At 57.1% G+C, this 18,809-nt stretch overlaps 1 protein-coding gene across 1 annotated transcript in view; it reads right to left on the bottom strand.

Moving 5' to 3' along the window:
- The window catches only part of PDE2A (phosphodiesterase 2A), a 509,398-nt gene that overhangs the window by 466,437 nt on the left and 24,152 nt on the right, over window positions 1-18,809 (bottom strand). The window contains exon 2 of the mRNA XM_018059398.1: window positions 15,331-15,403. Coding sequence (XP_017914887.1) covers window positions 15,331-15,403 — 73 coding nt within the window. The remainder of the gene's footprint in view (window positions 1-15,330; window positions 15,404-18,809) is intronic.

Here is an 18,809-nt window from a genome sequence, read left to right as displayed (position 1 = left end):
CTCGTCCTTGGTCAGTCAGGGATGTGGACAGATGGATGAACAGACAGACAGACAGGCTGGGGTGGCAGCTGAGATCGCCTCCCTGGCCCAGGTCCCTGCACACCCTGGGCCTGTGCAGCCTGACAGGTGGGCGCAGACAGATGGCAGGGCCTGGGGGCTCCCGTGGACACCAGATGCTACGGCCAACTTGTTGGCAGCAGCTCCCTGCAGGCCGTGGGGCAGCTTTGAGGCCACTTGCTCCTGATGTGCGGAATCCAGGAGGAGGCTGGCAGGTCTCCCAGCTCGGAGCTGCTGCTGCTGCTGCTAAGTCGCTTCAGTTGTGTCTGACTCTGTGCGACCCCATAGACGGCAGCCCACCAGGCTCCCCCGTCCCTGGGATTCTCCAGGCAAGAACACTGGAGTGGGTTGCCATTTCCTTCTCCAATGCATGAAGGTGAAAAGAGAAAGTGAAGTTGCTCAGTCATGTCTGACTCTTAGTGACCCCATGGACTGCAGCCTACCAGGCTCCTCTGTCCATGGGATTTTCCAGGCAAGAGTGCTGGCAGCTCGGAGCAGTCACTTAAGAATCTTAAATACGAGCATGGGAAGAGCTGCCTGCAGCAGCCCCTCCAGCCTCACCCCAACGTTCCTGGCACAGTAACCTGGGCTCCACTGGCATGTTGGCCTTCTCCCGTGCAGACCCAGGGACATCCTACCCACATGCCCTTGCACAAGCTGCTCCTCTCACCCTCGAAGCCTTTCCCAACCCCCATAGCAATCCTACCCAACAGCACCACCCTGGCTCCTGCCACTGCCTATGGCTAGCCCAGGGCCCACTTATTCACCATTGCTGGCCTCAGCCTCACTCTAGACTCGGAGATCAAGCATTCCTCAGACCAGGACCCAAGGGCGAAGAGGGTTTTGGAACTGGGTTCTCAGCACAGAGCCAGCCTCCTGCAGCCCCCTCTGAGTCCCTGCTCCAGGCTTCTCTGTACGCCTGGTCCCCGTCCCGTTGCCCTCAGGGTCCTCTCAGAAGCCAGTCACGTAGACCTCCCAGACTATCCAGCTGATCTCTGGTCTCATTAGTCACTGACTTTAACCCTCCTCATCCTTCAAGGTTCTAAGGTGCCCCCTCCAGGAAATCTCCAAGACTGCACCCAATACCACAATACAGTTCTTAGAACTACTTCACCCTCATCTCATAGCCATTCGTTCTGTCAAGAAGCATTTATCAGGCACCTACTATATACCAGGCCTATGCCAGGCCCCACATGAGCCCAGGAGAGACTAAGAAGACTCAGCCTTGGTTCCTACCAGCCAGATACTTACAACTATATGGGAAAGGATATATAACCACATGGTGTAACAAGTTGTCTGACTAAGTTCAGGGAAGCTTGGAGGTATGAGTGCCCAGGAGGTGGGGGAGGCCAACTTGACCTGAAGTGGAGGGAGCAATCTAAGAGGACTTCACAAAGGAGGTGGCATCTAACCTGGGGCTTGAAAAATGAGCACGTGTGTGCCTGCATGCTAAGTCGCTTCAGTCTTGTTCAACTCTTTGCGACCTGTGGGCTGTAGCCCACCAGGCTCCACTATCCATGGGATTCTCCAGGCAAGAATACTGGAGTGGGTTGTCATGCTCTCCTCCAGGTGGTCTTCTCGACCCAGGGATCAAACCTGAGTCTCCTGTCTCCTGCATTGGCAGGCGGATTCTTTACCACTAGCACCAAAAGGAGTAGGTAGAGGAAAAAAGGAAAGGCATTCCAAAGAGAGGCGCCAGTGTGAACAAAGTCAGGGAGGTCAGGAAGAGCAGGTGTCCCAGAAGTGAGCACTGCCATGTCTGGGGGCAAGGGGTGGACAGGAGCGGGTCCAGCAGGTACAGCTGTCAATGCCATGGCAAAGGTGTGGTCTTTCCTCATCCAGTGGGAAGCCATAGAGGAGCCAGTGCTGGGCGAGCACTAGGGCGCTTGGTGTGGATACCCGTGCACTTGTTCCTGGTTGCCTCTTCCCAGCCCCTGCCCCCGCTGGGTTTCCTAATCCTCGTCTGGGCCCTGAGAGCCAGCACAGGGAGGGCATTCACCCAGAGTGCTCGACTCACTGCTTGAACTGCCTCAGCCCTGACATCCAGAGGGAGTAATGGCTCTGGCGTTGAAGGATTCCAGATGGTGCCTGAAGAGCCCCTCCTCCAAGCCGGCAAGCTGGCACAGGGGCCAGGGAGCCATCCGAAGAAGGTGTGCTGAACAGACACCTGTTGGGAGGGCATGGGAGCCGGCAGCCCCACTCTCGTGGCTGTTGTGCTGCCAGCGGCAGGAGAATGAGCTGTGCCCACCCAGCCCCGTGGGGCACCTGGTCTCACAAAGCAGAGCCATCTAGACCTGGCTCCAAGGATCTCACCCTTGAGGGAAGCAGGGAGGCTGCCAACTCCCTCCAGGGACTCTCTGTGGGCCAGGCCTGGGGCAGGCACCTCACACATACTATCTTTGTAACTTCTCCCAACAGGCCTGTCGTGATTATTACGTCCAATAATAGTGATTATGTCCAATGATGGTGAAGCTTCTTATCCCCTTTTGACAGGTGAGGGAACTGATGCTCAGGTTGGTTAAGGGACTGGCCCAAGGTCACACCCCTAGGAAGTGGTGAAACTAAGACTTGAACTCATGCCCACCTGACCCCATAGTCTGTCCACTGGATGAGTACATTCATCTCCACAGGCTCCACCTTCACAGGAGGCTCCTCATCAGTCTCCCATCCCTCTTTCCCTCCAGGGGTCCCAACAGTTTGAGCCACACCCTAGGGTTCCTACTTTCTCCAGTCCTAGCCTTTCTGCGTTAGGGGGTCCCCAGGGGCAGCAACCTTTTTCCAGCAGGGCTGAGCATGGGCCCGGGCACCCAGAAAGGGGTGCTAAGTGAACCCAGAAACACAGCAGGCACTGCTCAGAAGCCAGGCAGACACCTGCCATCTCCATGATGCGTGTGGGACTGGGGGAAAAGAAATGAGACCCGGGGGGGTTCATAGCCCATATCTTAGGGCTGAGAGAGGGGGCAGCGGGACCCAGGCGAAGGAAAGGCAGCAGGAACAAATAGAGATGCTCTGGGGAAGCCTCGTGGGGAGGGTGAGGAAGAAGGCAGAACTTGAACTTGCTGGGAGCAGGGCCAAGGGAGAGGGGGCTGTGCACAGAGAAAGAAACGAGAAGCCTGGGCCCGGCTCCTGCCCTTGCAGCCCCGCTCCCATCGCCCAGGATGGGCTCAGTTTCTCCAAAGCCCTCTCTCCTCTCAGCTTCCCGGGAGGATGACAAATCCAGTCTTTCCTGGCGGGTGGCAGTGGCTGCCGAGACACTGCTGGCTCCCAGGAACACCATCTGTCCCAGCTTCTGGGGGAGCCCCCGCCCCATGGGGAATGTCATGGCCAGAGATAACTTAATAATGACTCTCCAGGTCCCCCCTCTCTCCCTCACCTAGCACCCAGCTGCAGGCACATCCTCAGGGCTGGGCTCCGTGTCCCAGCAGTGAGCCCATGCTGACCCCACTGGGCACCAGGCCCCTAGTGGGTATCTTCAGCCATCTCACCCAAGGGCAGGGAGAGAGCCAGGGCTGAATACGTGACATAGGTCCACTTTCAGCTCTGCCTCCGATTCACTCACTCCCTGTGTGATCCTGCTGGGCCTCAGCTTCCCCTAAGTAGAAGAATCACAGCCCCTGCCTTCCAGGGAGGTCGTGGGGATTAAACAAGGAAGTGGATCTACAGCTCCTGGCCCAGAGGAGGGGCTGATATAGCCACAGTCTCCCTTTCCTCTCAGCCAGGACCCCAGGGCACAGGGGAGGTTCATCAAAGGCTCTCTGATCTCACACACACCCCTCCTCTGTGCCAACCTTCAACAACCCCAGCCCATCCCCTTGTGACTCAGGATCCTATGGACACTTGACAGTTCCTATGAGGCTCCCCCAAAGGCATGGTCAGGGACTGAGATGGCACCCCTCATCTCAGAGGAAAGGTGCTTGCTGAGCCCCCATCAGGCACCTTTTGGAAGGTGGTGGGAGACTCAGGAATGAACAAGGCACATCCTTAGGCTCAGGGTGCTCACAGTTCAGAGGAGGAGACAACCCAGTCACAAGATGGAGAGAATAGGGTGCTCATGGCACAGGCAGCAGAATGTCCCAGCAGCTGACGGCCAAAGCAGGAGAGCTCAGAGGAGGGAGCATGAAAGGCAGGGAGGGCTTCCTGGAGGAGGCGAGGCTAGAGCTGAGCCCAGAAGGATTTGGGAAGCTGAAGGGGGAAGAGGCCAGCCAGAGTGGTGCTAGGGAGGCAGGAGCGAATGAAGGGGGAACTGTGAGCTGGCTGGGGCTGCAGAGGGAGCAGGGGGAGGGGGAGCATGGAGAATTTTTAAGCTGGAAAGTGACAAGTTCAGGTTTTTGTGTTAGAAAGATGTTTCTGGCAGTCACTTGGAGAAGGGGGACAACTGAGAGGAGACAGCCAGTGAGCCATCCAGGGGAAAGGTGGCCCATCCCAGACCAGGGCAGGCAGTGGGAGAGCTGGAGAGGAGTTCATCAGATACTCAGGGCAGAGAATCAACAGGGAGTTGTTGGGTGAGGGTGGGGAGGATGAGGGAGGAGCCCCAGCGACACCCAGGTGACTCCAGAGGAGGGCGAATCCTCATGGGGAGGGAACTCTGGGCAGGAATAGGGAGGGAGAGGTGGTCTTGGTCTGGGGTGACCCTAAGCTGGAGGGGGTGGGGCTGGGATTCAGCTCCAGCCTCCCAGTCCTCCCAGGGGTGGGGGTAGCGCTCAGACTGGCCCTCAGCCTGCGCCCCCCACCCCCACCCCCAAGCCCACCCCAGGCCTCCCTCCCTCCGCTGAGTCTCACCTGCAATGTGCCGTCTCCACTCCCCGGGGGCACTGGCTCCTGTGCAAGGAGGTCCCGGCTGGCTGCAGAGACAAGAATGCCAGGGGCTGAGGCCAGCCAGACGGGGCGGCTGAGGCCTCCCCCGTCTCCCCAGGCTGCCCCTCCACCAGCCCCCAGCAGACTCGGGACCGCCTGTCTCCCACAGGCGGCGGCCTCCTCCAGGGAGCCTTGCCTGATGGCCCTGCTTCCCATGGGCACGTATGGCTCTGGTGTGTTCTCAGTCCCTCAACTCTGAGAATAGAGCCAAACTCTTTTCTTCAGCCTGGGGCTCCTCAGGGGTGGACATGACCACATTGTTACCCCTCCTGAGGTCCCCTCCGCTTCTGCTTCTCTCCCTTCACTCTGCTGTCTGAGCCTCAGCTTCCTGTCTATAAAATGGGGTTGGTATTGTTCAGCTCACAGCCACTGGGTTGGGCTCCCAGCTAGGGTTGCTGGGAAGAGAATGGGATCATACATGTGAGTCCCCAAGCCCAGCCCAGTGCCCAGACGTCCGGGCTCCAGTTGGACCCCCAAGGTGCATCCTATCAGCTCTATTCCACAGCTCCTCATGGGCTGGAAGACACACCAGGACCTGCCTACTCGTTCGTGGGAGCCCACCAGCCAGAGGGGCATCCAGAATCGGATCCACGCTGGGAGGCGCTGCCCAGGGGCCGGCTGTCCCTCCCCACCCCCACCCACCAGCGCACCCAGGCATCGGACAGGCACAGGCGGCGGGATATTCTGAGCCTGGCTTCGTTCCCGTCAGCTGCTGGCCGCCATGCCCGCCTGGCGCGAGCGCAGGGGCTGATTTGATTTGGCAGCTTGGCAAGAGTGTGGTGGGGAGGGGGAGCGGGTGGGGATGAGACACCCATCCCTGCTAGGAAATAAACAGCCTCGGGCACTCAGCGAGCTGGTAGGGAGGGCACAAGTCAGCGTGGGGTGGGAGCGGGGGAGGGGAGCAGTTCTGGGTTCCCTGCCTGGAGCTCCTTTCATCTCACTCAGGCTCTGGACACCTGCTGGAATCTGCGGTTCTCCTTGGGTCACGCTCCGGGTGACAGTAGCTGCACCTGGTGTGTGCATGCTTGTGGTGGGGGGGCTCTGGCAGAGTGTCTGCTTGTCCCACGTGTCCCTGTGTCCTGTGGGGTCTCCCTCCTCAGCAGGGCCTTCAGCTGGGCCCAAGTGTTGCCAAGGATGCCTGGGTCTAGGGGCTGAGGGGTGATGGTCTAGACGGCGCCATCTCCCAGAGTGACCGTGGCTCCATGGCGCAGCCTTGATGGGGGACTGACTGCAGCCCAGGGCGTGGCAAGGTCACCATGTGCCCGAGTCTACTGCAGGGCCTCATGTGCGCTGGCTCGGCCTGTTCCTTCCCTCTGTGTGATGACCCCGCTAACCCAGCCATGTCCGGCAGAGGAAATGACGCGGGCCAAGATAAGTGTCTGACCTAAGGGCCCATCCCTTTGTCCACAGGCCTAAGCCTTCTTTTCCACCCTGGCCTCTGATGGTCCACCCACCGCCACCACTGAGTTGCCCTGGGACAGCCCCCGCCCCCACCTGAGAAGAGGCAGTGCGAGTTTCACTCAATTCTAACTGCACCCCAGGTCCTCCACCGCTCCCTGGAGAGGCTCCTGCCCCATGCCCTCTGGTTCCCCGTCACCCAGCGCAAGCACAGGGAAGGCGACAGGATTGGGGGTGGGAGTCTCAGCTAGGCATTCACAGTGCCTCCATAATCCTGCCCCAAACTTCATGTTTATCACCTTCCTACTCAGAGCAGTCCAGCTCACCCCCACCAGAGGCCCCAGGAGTATGCACCATCCTGTTAGTATGCTGCTGCCACCTTGGGGACCAGGACTCCACAGCTTTCCAATTAGAGAGCTGCTGCTGGGTCAGGAGCTCTGATGCTGTGACCTCTGCACTGAGAGGGAGCAGGAGGGGGACAGTCAGACCAGGACCCTAGTCCTAAGGGACCCACGAGCCAGGGTTATGCCCCAGACACTGGCCAGGAGGTCAGGGTAGGGTGGAGCCTACTTTGGGAAAGACGCAATGTCTCATCTGTCACGGCCTCCCCATTGTCCCACTGTCCTCTGGGGACCTCAGGACTCTCCCCACCCAGCCACAGGAAGCTGAGCCCCTCCTGGAGACAGAAGGAGGGAACACTGAAGGAGGGGCTCCAGGGCCAGAGGGAGACTCAGCCGTGTCCTTAGGGTCACAGAGGGGGAACCTAGGCTCAACAGAACTCAGTTATCACAAAGGGACTGGCGGGAAAGGGACTCTGCAGAGCAGTCCCTGGAAGAGGTATGCAGTGCCTCACAGGAAGAGAAACTAGGTTCCAGGACAGCCTCCTAACTACACAATAGAGGTTTGCACCTAGGACTTATATACAGTTGCAAGTGTCTGTGTGTCCATGTGTGCAAGGGTGTGCACCCCAGTCATAGAGTCCTAGGCTCTGGTCTGTGTCCCATGGGCAGTGTCTGCCCAAGGTAGGGGTCAGCCAGGCAGCAGAGAAGCGGGCAAAGGAAGAGAGGAGAACAGCCCAAACCCAAGGAGAGAAGCCTGTCAGGTTGGCCGTGACACGGGCAGTCCTGAAACCCTAGACGCCTGACGCCAAGACTGCATCTCCATGACCTGGGCCCCACTGTAGCCCACTGTGCAACCGCGGACAGGACCCTCCCCTCTCTGAGCTACCGTCCTCACCTGAGGAATAAAAGGGGTGGACTCAATGATCTCCTAGGGCCCTTCCAAGTCTAACAATCTTCTGAAGACACTGACATACAAAGATGGCCAGAGGCAGAAACCTATAGGAATGAGGAGAGAGCCCAGGGAGGAGCTGAGGAGAGTGAGGGGTGCAGCAGGAAGACAAGGGAGGGGAACCCCAGGGAGGCCGCCTGTGGGTTGGGCAGCTGGGGAGGGATTCCCTGCTGGGGACCCTAGCCTCAGGGCCAAGACAGGCTGTGGTAGACCATGTAGCCTCATAGATGACAGCGAGCAATTATCGCCACCCCACCTGTCTCCTGGCCTGTGGGAGGAAAAACATGGCAGGTGACAAAGGCGCTCTCCCCCTGACCCATGTCCTGCCTGTACTTTCAGGCCCTGCTGTGTGATGGGTCTGGGTCCCAGCCTCTGTCACGGGATCTGTGAACCCATCAGGCTGGGTCTTGGACAGCGCTACTGAGCTCTGAGGGAGCTGGCCAGGGTGGGCTGTCTAGAGGACTGAGATCTTTCTCCCCTACCTGGAGGTTCTTTCCCCACCTCTGGTGTGGTGCTAAGACTGTGCACAACCCAAGAGGCAACGAACTGCTGGACCAGTGAGCTGGCCTTGTGCTGGGCTGGTGGCCTGAGCCCCCATCAGTCATTAGCCCTTCAGGCCCCCTAGCCTGGGACCTCCCTTCCTTAAGTCCTTCTCACAGCCACCCCCAGGGTCCTCTCTCCTTGGCCTGTCCTCAAGGGGTGCTGATGGGTCCCTAACCGATGCCCACACTGCCCCTCTAGCTGCTTGGCCTCTGCCCTAGTCGGAGGCCCTTTGTACTTGGGCTTCACAGGCAGAGCTTCGTGCATTCCCATGTCTGTGTCCAGGAAGTGTTCATGTCCTGTTTTCCCCCTCAGGCCGGGGCTGCCAGGGAAGGAGGGGGTGGGGGTGAGCAGGCCTCTCCTTCCTCTACTGTGGACGTTTCTCCCATAGGCTTTAGGGACTGGGAGGAAAGGGCACTCCTCTCTCTGCCATGATCTGAAATGATTAGGGACAGAGGGATGAAGGAAATGACCCCTTACCCTGCAAGCTTAGGGATTGGTGGATCTCGCATGTGCAGGTACTCCAGTTCTGCTGGTCTACCAGCAGAGAACGGTCTGTGCAACCCAGACTGAGAGGGTCTCCCCCACTAACTGCCAACCCAGCCCCTCTTCCACTCCCTCCCTGGGGGTGGGGGCCGCCCCTGGCCCCAAGCTGTCTCCATTGCTTCTCGCTATGTTTTTAATAACTGAACATCAACATTAACGAGGCAAGTGGTTGCAGCTCTTCCCAGAAACCCCATTTAGAATCATTGAATCATCAAATCCTAGAATCTTAGAATCACAGAAAGTCTGCTTCTTCAGCTCCTAGAGTCTCAGCATCTTAAAGTCACAGAATGTCAGAACCACACAGCCAGGCATCCACACAGCCCTGGCTGAGAGTTAAGAGCCATGAAAAGCTGGAACCCCACAAACTGACAATGCCAGATGCTCCTGAGAGCTCATCTCACCCGACTTCCTCTTTTTACAGGTGAGAAAATGCAGCCTAAAAAGTGGTGCTACGCAAGATCACCAGACAGTAGGAGCCAAGCAATGCCCAATCCTGCGACTGTAAGATGGGACCTCAACATCTGGTCTTCCAGAAATGGTGCAACCTTTACATTAGGAAATACAGATATTCAAGTGGGAGTAATGCTGTTCTTTTAGCTTTGCTCACATCTCCTGCCTCCCAGCCCCCGCCCCCCGCCCCACTCCTCAGCCCTGTCCCATCCCACCTCCCCTCCTTCCCTCCCTACCCCTACTGGGTCCTAAAGTGGGCACTTCTTCTCTCCGACCCCTCACCCTCAGTTCTTGAAACTCCCTCACCATCCCCTCTCCCCAAAATGGGTGAAGTTCAAGGGGTCCTCAAGGTGAGGGACAGAAAAAGCAAAATGCCTGCTGCAGGAAACCACCAGCCAGAGAGCAGGCTTCCCAGCGGAGGTGCCCTGGATGAGAAGTCAGAAGGTCCTAGACCACCCCTACCCCACCCCGGGGCAGGTGTCCGGCCGCACCGGAGCAGTGGCTTCAGGCGAGCCAGATCCAAAGGGTGGGAAGCAGGGAAGGTACAGTTGATACTAGACCCTCACGGATGATGCTTAGCATTTTCATAAATTACATTTTAACTCATTTTCAAATGTATTCATATATTTTTGAATTTGAATTTTATTAAATATTACATTTTACAGATTGTTTTAATTTTTGAATGCTGAATACTCTTTGCCCAGGGCAGATCCCAAGTTCCCACACTACAGACAAGGATGCGGCAACCCCCAGTGGAATCCAGGTCTCCATTTAGCCTCAAAACGCCTAACCTGGGAAGCCATCCTGAGACCTGCTCCACAGAGGGCCCTGACCCAGGCCCAGGCATGTGCTCTCAAACCCTGTCTCCCCTCACTTGGCCACCCAGACCCCAGGGTGGCTCTCTCTTCTCTTCTACAGCTGACCAGCTTCCTCCTCCACCTCTGCTCCTCTGTCCCCTCCCTTCCAACTCAGGCTTTTCCCTGCTCAGTTTCATCATTCCACATCTGAAGGAAGTGCCCCAGCCTCTCACCTCACCCCTTCTATGAACTCCCCACCCTGGGCCCAGGGAGCTTCAGAACACGCAGGTCTGAGCAGTCACTGTCCTGCTTTCAACTCTTCTAATGCCCAGTTCCCTCTGGAGAAAGTCCAAATTCCTTGACATGGCATAAAAGTCCCGCACAATTTAGCCCCTGCCGGCCTCACCAGCCTCATCTCCTGATGCTTCAGCACCAGCCCCCTCCCAGCCATCCCATCACTCAGCCGCTCTGGCAGTCCAGCATCCTGCTCCACAGAACGGTTCCCTCCCTCTGTCTGTCACCAGCAAGCCTTCACATTCCCGATTCTCTCCTTCTCTCTGTCCAGAACTCTCTCCTGGCTCATCCCTCAGCTCCCGCTTTAGCTATACTTCCTCCTGGAAGCTCCCCAACTTGCCTTCCCTGCAACTTTGGGCTGAATTAGGGGCCCCTGCCCCATCCCACCATGGCCCCCAAGTTTCTCTCCAGCATTGCCCTCCTCACACAGTCTTATCAGCATGCATCTGTGTCTGTGCCCCTCCATCACCCCATCACCTGACCACCACTGGCCCTGGTACCCGGGTCTGTCCACCTGCCAAGAGGCAGATGCCTTGCTGCTCAGACTTGGGGCAATGTGTGGCTGAAGTTTAAGGTCTGCACTGTGTTCTCTCTGCCTACCATCTCTGTTGGGCACACAGTAGGTGCTCATAAAGGTCTGGCAGTACAAAGTTGTGGCACGGACAGGGAGCACTGGGATAGTCAGAGGAAGTGAGAGTCCCTGGGCTGGGCTGGGGACTTCCTGGAGGAAGCATCTGGGACAATACTCCACGTGTCAGTCCTTAGACAGCAATTGAGGACAGGCCACACAGGAAGTCACCAGCCCAGCCTTAGGACCGTCAGAGCAAAGCATCAGACTGAGACCAGAGTCTGCGATGAAGGGGATTCAGTGACCAGAGCCCAGGACAAGGCCACTGGAAGAAGGGGATGGTGGTGCATACAGGAAAGACTTCCTGGAGGAAAGGATATTTCCAGCTGGTTTGGGGCCAGGGGGAAGCTGGAGATGAAGCAAATTGGAGACAGAGATGTGAAAGAGAAAGCTCTGTTCTGTCTTGTCCTTTATCCCTTAGAGGAAAGGGAGGTGGGAGTCAGATGGGCAGGAAGACAGACAGAAGGCCAAGGTGGCATAGTGATAACATCAATGCTGACCCATGGTCAGGGTGGGTATGGATGGCTGGGGCTGGCAGGGAGCAGGTCCCCAGCTGTGGTCGGGAAATGTTTCCTGTCTCCTTGCCAGGGGGGTCATTAATAATCATTTACCCGCCACAGGCAGCCCGGAGGCCAGCCAGGGAGCAGCATGGTGCTGGGGCCGGAGCCCAGCCTGGCAGCCAGAGAGCTGTATTCTAGGACCAGCCCCGCCACCTTGCTGTGAAACCTGCACAAGTCACCTGACCTCTCTTGGTCTCTGGCAACACTGGGCAAAGGAGAGTCTTAAGAGGAGGCCCCCTAAAGACCTCCCACTCTAGGCCTCAGTTTCCCTAGATGGCAGCAGGGCTGCCAACCCTACAGGGGGTTAGGACCTCTGATAATCAGTATGAGCATCTGGACTATGCTAAGCCCAGGTCAGGACACATGGGATGGACAGACCCTGCCCAGCCTCTGAAAAGCTCATGTTCTAGTGGGAGCCAGACCCCTACACCACATCAAGTGCACATCAGGCTGCAGGAAAACACAGACAGAGGGCCGTCTGCCCAGGGTTGGAGGGGCTGACAGTGTGGATGGGCCACAAAGACGGAGTTCCTTAGACACAGAAAGTGGGAGTCCCATGAGGCCTGTTTGGTCACTGCTATACCCCCAGCACTTAATACCATGCCTAGCAGGTGCTCAATAAATGCTTTCAGACACAATGGAATGAGCTCATCTGTTAAAGGAGACATTTGTGAAAGGAGCTTGGAATCTGGAAAGAGCTGCCTAACGCTGATGATGAATATAATGACAATGATGATTCTGGCTAAGCGGGATGGGCCAAACATGAAAACTTGAGAGGGGGGGAGGCCCAGAGATGGCCACCTGAAGTCAGACAGTATTGCTTGGGAACGTCCAACAGCCTTCAAGATCCCTTTCTTCCAGTTGGGCCAGAATCTTCCTCAGCCTTCCTTCCTCGGGCTGTATTTCTCTACATCCCCTCCAGGGCTCAGCTCAAGCTCACTAACTTCAGAGAACCTTCTGGAATGTGGTGCTGAGGCAGTGGCCCTGAGTCCCTTCCCCTGACTGACTCTGATGGTCTCTGTGGCTCCCAACCATCAGGAGTCCTGTCTTTTCGTGCTCTCGAGTCCCTTTTGGAAAGCTGCCCACTAAGGTCTCCCCATAGCTTTCTCTGGAGAGTATGACCTGGATCTTCCTACTGGGTCCATCAAACAAGAAGGTCCCAGAAGGTGTGATCAGGCCTCCTTTTTTAGATTAAAGCCCTGGGCAGACAGAAACTATCCCCCCATCAGATGTGGGGTCAATATGAGTGGAGACTGGTTGAGGTCTTCTTGGTTGTCTCCCAGCCCAGGAACCCTCTCCAGGCACCTACAGAAGAGAGAACAGGGCTGCTCAGCACCCTGGAGATGACGTGAGCAGGAAGGGCACTGGGCGACGCTCACGACTAAGACCTCACGGTTGGCAAACCCGTCCAACTCCAAGCCCAGCCCCAGCTGCTCTTGTGTCAAGAAGGCGCCACGGGGATGCCACCTGGGCCTCAGCACCTGTGCCTGAACCCCCACCCTCTGCAGAATGCTGTGAGCTGGTAGCGAAGCACAGTGACCCCGAGACATGGGGCATCCTCTCCACCCCTTCCAACCCTGGTCCCAAACGCGAGACAGGCTCAGAGGAAAAGAACGAAGGCTCCTGGCCCTCGGCAGCACCCGCCACCCGCCTGTCCAGCGCCTGCTCGACCGGAAATCCAAGACAAAGGCCCCGGTGAAAGCGAGCAGAATGAAGGGCAAAGGGCAGAGGCAGCCTGGCTTGGGCATCTCTGGGGACCTAGCTGGGAGGAAAGCAAGGACTGGGTGGCAGTCAAGCCCTCCTCACACACACACATTTTTGGGACACCTGCTGTATTCTGCACACTTGAACATCACACACCTCGTTCTTTACCCCAAACACCTTATACACACACTCCCTCACCCCCTGTAGCAGCCTCCACAGGCCTCCACACTGCCTCAGCCCCACACAGACCCTTGCTCCCTGGACACCCTTCATACATAAACAGCTCACAGGGAGAAAAGATCACATAATCCACATCACACGGAAAAGTCATCCAGCTCACACACCCACGCTTCACACCACACTCACACTCAACCTCCCACACGCACCTCTCACACCCTATACTCACCTCTCCAAGCACACACACATCCAGTTAAATTCAATACACACACACCACCAGCCACAGACACACCCTGCATAAACAATGTGCATGCCTAATGTCACATCAAAATATCACATGTTTACGGGCACACACAGCTCCTTGGCACAGACAGTCCTGCCTGCATACTGCCTCCTCCCCACACACACTTGTGTGCACATACACACGTACACTTAGTCAACAAGTCTTTGCCTTGGATCCTTGGGCCCTGGCCACTGCACTCTTTCCTACCCAGAGTTGTACCAACAGCCATCACATAGGCATATGACACTCAAACACCAACACACATGTCCCCATATATTTCCTGACCAACTCCAGGATGTAACTTGGTGACTCAAAGCCAGTCACCTTGGCTGCAAACACACTCACATGTTCACAGTGACCCTCTCCCCACCCCCTTCAAGTAAGACATCCAGTAAAACCTTTCACTGGGGCCCAGCAGTGGCTTTTCCTGGTTACATACAACAGTTTATAACATATATATACACACAGTCCCCTGTGTAAGTGGCCCCTACAACTACTCCACCCCATGAAGACAGACACACACCATGTACACATAAGTTCCCCCCACACACAACAGTCATATGAACAGCTACCACTCCACACTCACAACGCAGCCTCCCCAGCTGCACGTGCTGTGCAATGCCATATACTCATCGTTGATCATGTGAACCCCAGTGCCCTACTGCACAATCCCCACCCACCCTAAATCCCTGGGCACCGCCCAAGGGCTGCGTGCTCCATGTTCAGCCCCTTCTACCAGCACCCACACCATGACAACATGGGTAGGGGTGGAGGCTCCGGGGACATTGGCCTGGCATTCTGAGCCAGTCCCCTCACCACCCAAAATCAGAGGCTGACATAAAGGGAAGGATGACCACATGGAAAGGCCCTAGAACAAAGATAGAAACCTGGAGAAATTGGAGGAGTGATGGGCAGACCGAGAGAGGTGGGCACATGGGCAAGAGAGACCAAACAAGAGAGAGACAGAGGGGCAGAGAGAGACACGATGCCCAGAAAGACTCGGAGAAGCCAGAAAAGAAACCAGAGAATAAACTGGAGCCAACATACCCAGAGAGAAACAAGAGGAGAGGGTGAGACAAGCCAGAAAAGACTAAGATCTCTTACACAGGAGGGAGGAGGGGCAGGAACAGAGTGGGAGGGGGATCCTGCAGAGAAGGAGAGAGAAACCGAGATGGAAAGGGCATTTAGATTCAGGGGTGGGGTCCCGTGTGAGGACTGAGACCAGATGTTTGAGTAGGAACCTGGATGCGGGCATAGATAAGGCTGTGGAGTAGGGGCTCAGGGGCATGAGGTGAGGCTCCAGCTCTGAGGTGGGGTCCTGGCTGAAAGTTAGGATTCAGGTGTTCTGGGTGTATCTGGAATCTGAAAATATACTGGGGGTCCAGGGGTATGGGCAGGGGTCCTCTACTATTATGGGAGTCAGGGGGTTCCAGGCTCCGGCAGAATTCTTGGGTGTGCCAGGGGGTCCCACTCTGGATTGGGAGTTCAGTGCTCGGGGTGGAGTCCCAGATCTGAAAGAGGTTCAGAGTCTGGCATGAGGTTTTGAACTGTGAGCTGGGCATTCAAGGTCTCTGGGTATGGGCTGCAGTCCCAGCACAGAAGTGGGACTCACAACTGGGGCGGGGGTGGGGGTGGGGGTTTCCAGCAGGGTGGACCATGAGGCCGGCGACAGCACGCTCAGCGGAGGACCCGGCCGGGCGCTCACCCAGCACCCGGTTCCCCTCGTGCCCAGAGCGGGCCCCTGCTCCCTACCTGCAGGCTGTCGGCGCATGGCTGCGGCGGCGGCGGCGGCTCGTCCGGCTTGAGGAAGACCTGCTGGCCCCGCCTGAAGAATTGGACAACAGCGATGAGGATGTGGTGCAGCACCAGGACCATGCTCGCAGCCGCCCGCCCGCCCGCCCGCCGGCCCGGCCGCTGCGCTCGGTCGGCGCGTCCGCGACAGCTTCGCCGGGTCCGCGCGAGTGTCCGCCCCGGCCCCGCCCCGAACCGCCCACTTCCCGCCCCTCGACCGCCGGGCCCCGCCCAGAACCGCCCACGTCCCGCCCCTCGACCGCCCCGGCCCCGCCCACCTCCGCGCATCAGTGAACGGCACCTCTCAGCTTGTCCGATCTTCGGACCCCCATCAGAGCCCCCCACCAGCTGTCACTTCCCTTATCTCTGCGCTCTCAAGATTCTTCCAGCTGGTCCGCTACTGGGATCCCCCGCCAGGTAGCCGGCTTTCCGCCTTCGCTCCCTTCTCCTGCTCCACCGCCACTCCTTTCACTATCTCTCAGGGGTCGCCTCTCTGAGCCCCTCTCCTGTATGATCACATCCTTCCCCCACCACTTACTTATAAAGTCCTGGAGCCGGGCCACAGCCCCAAGGCAGAGAGACTAGTGCAGTGAGGGAGTGGAGGGAGGTCCGCAAGGGGAGATAGAAGGGAAGGGACCACTGGCACAACACACGGAATCCTGGGCTTGCTCTTCTTCCCGGAAAAAGAGGGGAATGAGGGAAAATTTTAGAGGTCGCTCAGAGTCGGACAGGCTCTGGGAGCAGTAGCAAATCTGGGAGGGAGACACGTGCGCACTGACATGCGAGCGCACAGATAGGCGCACCATTCCTGAATCGAAGGTAGGGGCACTGGGCCCCCAACACTGGTCAGGTAGGTCTGCGTGAGCGTCCCCGGAAGCCGGAGAGGTTGCAGGCCCCAGGGCCACACAGTCCACGGTTCCGCGGTGGGACTTGGCGAGCTCGAAGCGCAGTTCTCCGCAGAGCGGCCTCTGTGCTCAGGCGCCTGCGGCAGCCGTGACGCTCCTGCGCCCTCTGCTGTCCCATCGCGGCGGCGCGGCCCGGCCCGATTTGCCATCTGCGCGGGGTGTGTGGGGGTTTCGAGGGGGAAGGGGTCACCTGGGCCAACTCCCTGCCTGGACCCACCCCATTCCTAGCCTCCGCTTGGCACGAGGACGGCTGAGGCGGTGGGACGTGTCTGGACTGGAGGGTGCTCTTGGGTCTTTCTTCGCCTTTGCCAGCTGGCTGCTTACTGCGTGACCTTGGTCAGATCCCCTCCCCAGTTGGTCTCTGGGCTTCAGTTTTCCCATCTCTTTCACAAGACTGTCAGGAGAATCAACCCCACAATGGGGGGAAGGCAGCCAGAGTCCCCTGACAGCCCTCGCTGTGGTCTGACCTGAATCCTTTCCGCTGCACTGCAGTCCCCTCTTTCTGCAACTCTCCCCTTATCCCCCACGCCCTGGCCCCTCTTGGAGGGTGACTCAGTGAACCCCGAGCTTCCCAGCTCCCCACCTTACTGGGCTGATTCATCTGGGTCCTTTCTCCCTGGGGAGTGATTTCCTCAAGGTTGAGTCATTGAACCTAGTCCTGGACACAGTCCAGGCACCAGGCACACAGGCTGGGCAGAGCCCCACCTGTGCCACCAGTTCTGGGGGAGCCAAGAGTTCCCCCACCTCTCTTTCTGTGGTCCAGCTCTGGACATGCCTCCTCCCCTGCTCACACACCTTCAGTGATTCCCTGCTGGCAGCACAGTAAAGCCCAAACCCTCAGTCTGACATGGCAGACCCTCTTGAGCAAACTTGTTTTGCTTTGACCCTCTTACCACCATTCCTTAAATTTATACTGCCTTCTCTATTCAGCTGGGTGACTGACTCATTCTCACCTTCCGGCCTCCACTCAACCACCCCAACCCCAATGCCCTCTGGGCCTGCTTATCTTTCAGGGGCCAGTAGGATGCCACCTCCTTCAGTAGGCCTTCCCTGGATGCTACCTTAGTCCTCTGGGTCCCCCTTCCTGTATCTTTACTAGGAGTCATGTCTAGGGGCACAGGGAGGGATGGGAAACTCCTTTGTCACCAAGTAATCCAGGCCAAGTCAGTGTTTGTTACTGCACCTTCAGACTGGGGGCGACTTGTCCTACTTACTAATGTTGTAGAAAATATTACATGGGCTAAGATGTGCAAAGGTTCTGACCAAAAAGAGAAAGCCTCCATTCTTTTTTTGGCCTCAGCTTCTTACTCTGTTAAGGGGGTGACCAATGTAAGGGCTATTATAAGGACTGAGTCTGAAACCAGTACACAAATCTCTTGGTAAATCCTGAGCATCTATTATCAACTCAATCCTGGGCTCCAGACAGTACAGGTAGGACAAGGTATCCAGGAGACATCTGTTACAGCCACAGGCCAGAGCTATTTGTTCTTCAGGAGAGGATATCTCAGACTCCAGAGTCAAGGGCCAACCCTGGCCTGGCACAGCCAGCATCTCTTGGGCTTTAACATTTGCTGAGCACTCACTCTGTGCTTCATAGTTTGTCTTCTCAACAGTACTAGAAGGCAGGACCCATTATTAGTCACATTTAACAGATAAGGAAAACTGAGGCACAGAGAGACTAAGTAATTTGCTCACAGTCACAGAGTTATTAAGTAGTAGAGCCAAAAGTCAAACCTAGGCCATCTGGCTCCAATCTGTGCTTTATATTCATGCTGTCTTTTAAGGAATGGCATGAGAGAAAATCTAATTTTCCCAGCTCTCCTGTTGTCCCCAAGAATGCACTCAGGGTCCTATACTCCCAGGCCCTGAGCCCTATCCCACCTCTGCCATGAGGAAGCTCAGTTTTAGGGATGCCTAACCCAGACCCGCGGCCACCTCTTTTCATCTCTCCACCTTACAGGTCACACTAAGCTGTCCAGGGACCCAGCTACTTCAGACTGGGTATGTTAGGACAACGTTTCTCAGCTGAGAGCCTGTCAGTCTGAGTACTGGGCCTCTCAACCTTGGGCCCTGTCCAACCAGCCCATCTCTGTTCCTAATAATGACCCCTTTCTGGACACTGCGGGTCTGAAGAGCAGACTTTGTTACTCTCCATCTCTCTATTTCAGGGTGTGATGCCAGCAGACCCTCAATAGACCCCAAATCTGCTCCCATCCCCCTTGACCATGTGTCCGGCTTCCAGGAGCCCATCTGTGCACCTGACATGCATCTATCCTCTGGTTGCTGAGTGTGGTCAGACTCCTGGAAGTCCCAGGTTCAAGCTGAGCCCTGTCCAAAGTGCTGGGTGACCTCAGGCAGGGATCTGGCCCTATGAAGTTTGGCCTGGTTCTCTCTGAGGACTCGAGCAGTTCAGGTGGAGGAAGGCAGTGTCCAGGGAGGCCTAGCCAGCAGAAGGCAGCTCTCTGGGGCAGGTAAGCCTGCCTGGTCATGCTAGGCCCAAGGACTGTGAGCAAGGGCCAGATCCCAACATGGGGG

The sequence above is a fragment of the Capra hircus genome, chromosome 15, assembly GCF_001704415.2.
Source record: "Capra hircus breed San Clemente chromosome 15, ASM170441v1, whole genome shotgun sequence".
Classification (NCBI taxonomy): domain Eukaryota; kingdom Metazoa; phylum Chordata; class Mammalia; order Artiodactyla; family Bovidae; genus Capra; species Capra hircus.
This window is presented reverse-complemented; position numbering and strand designations above follow the sequence as displayed.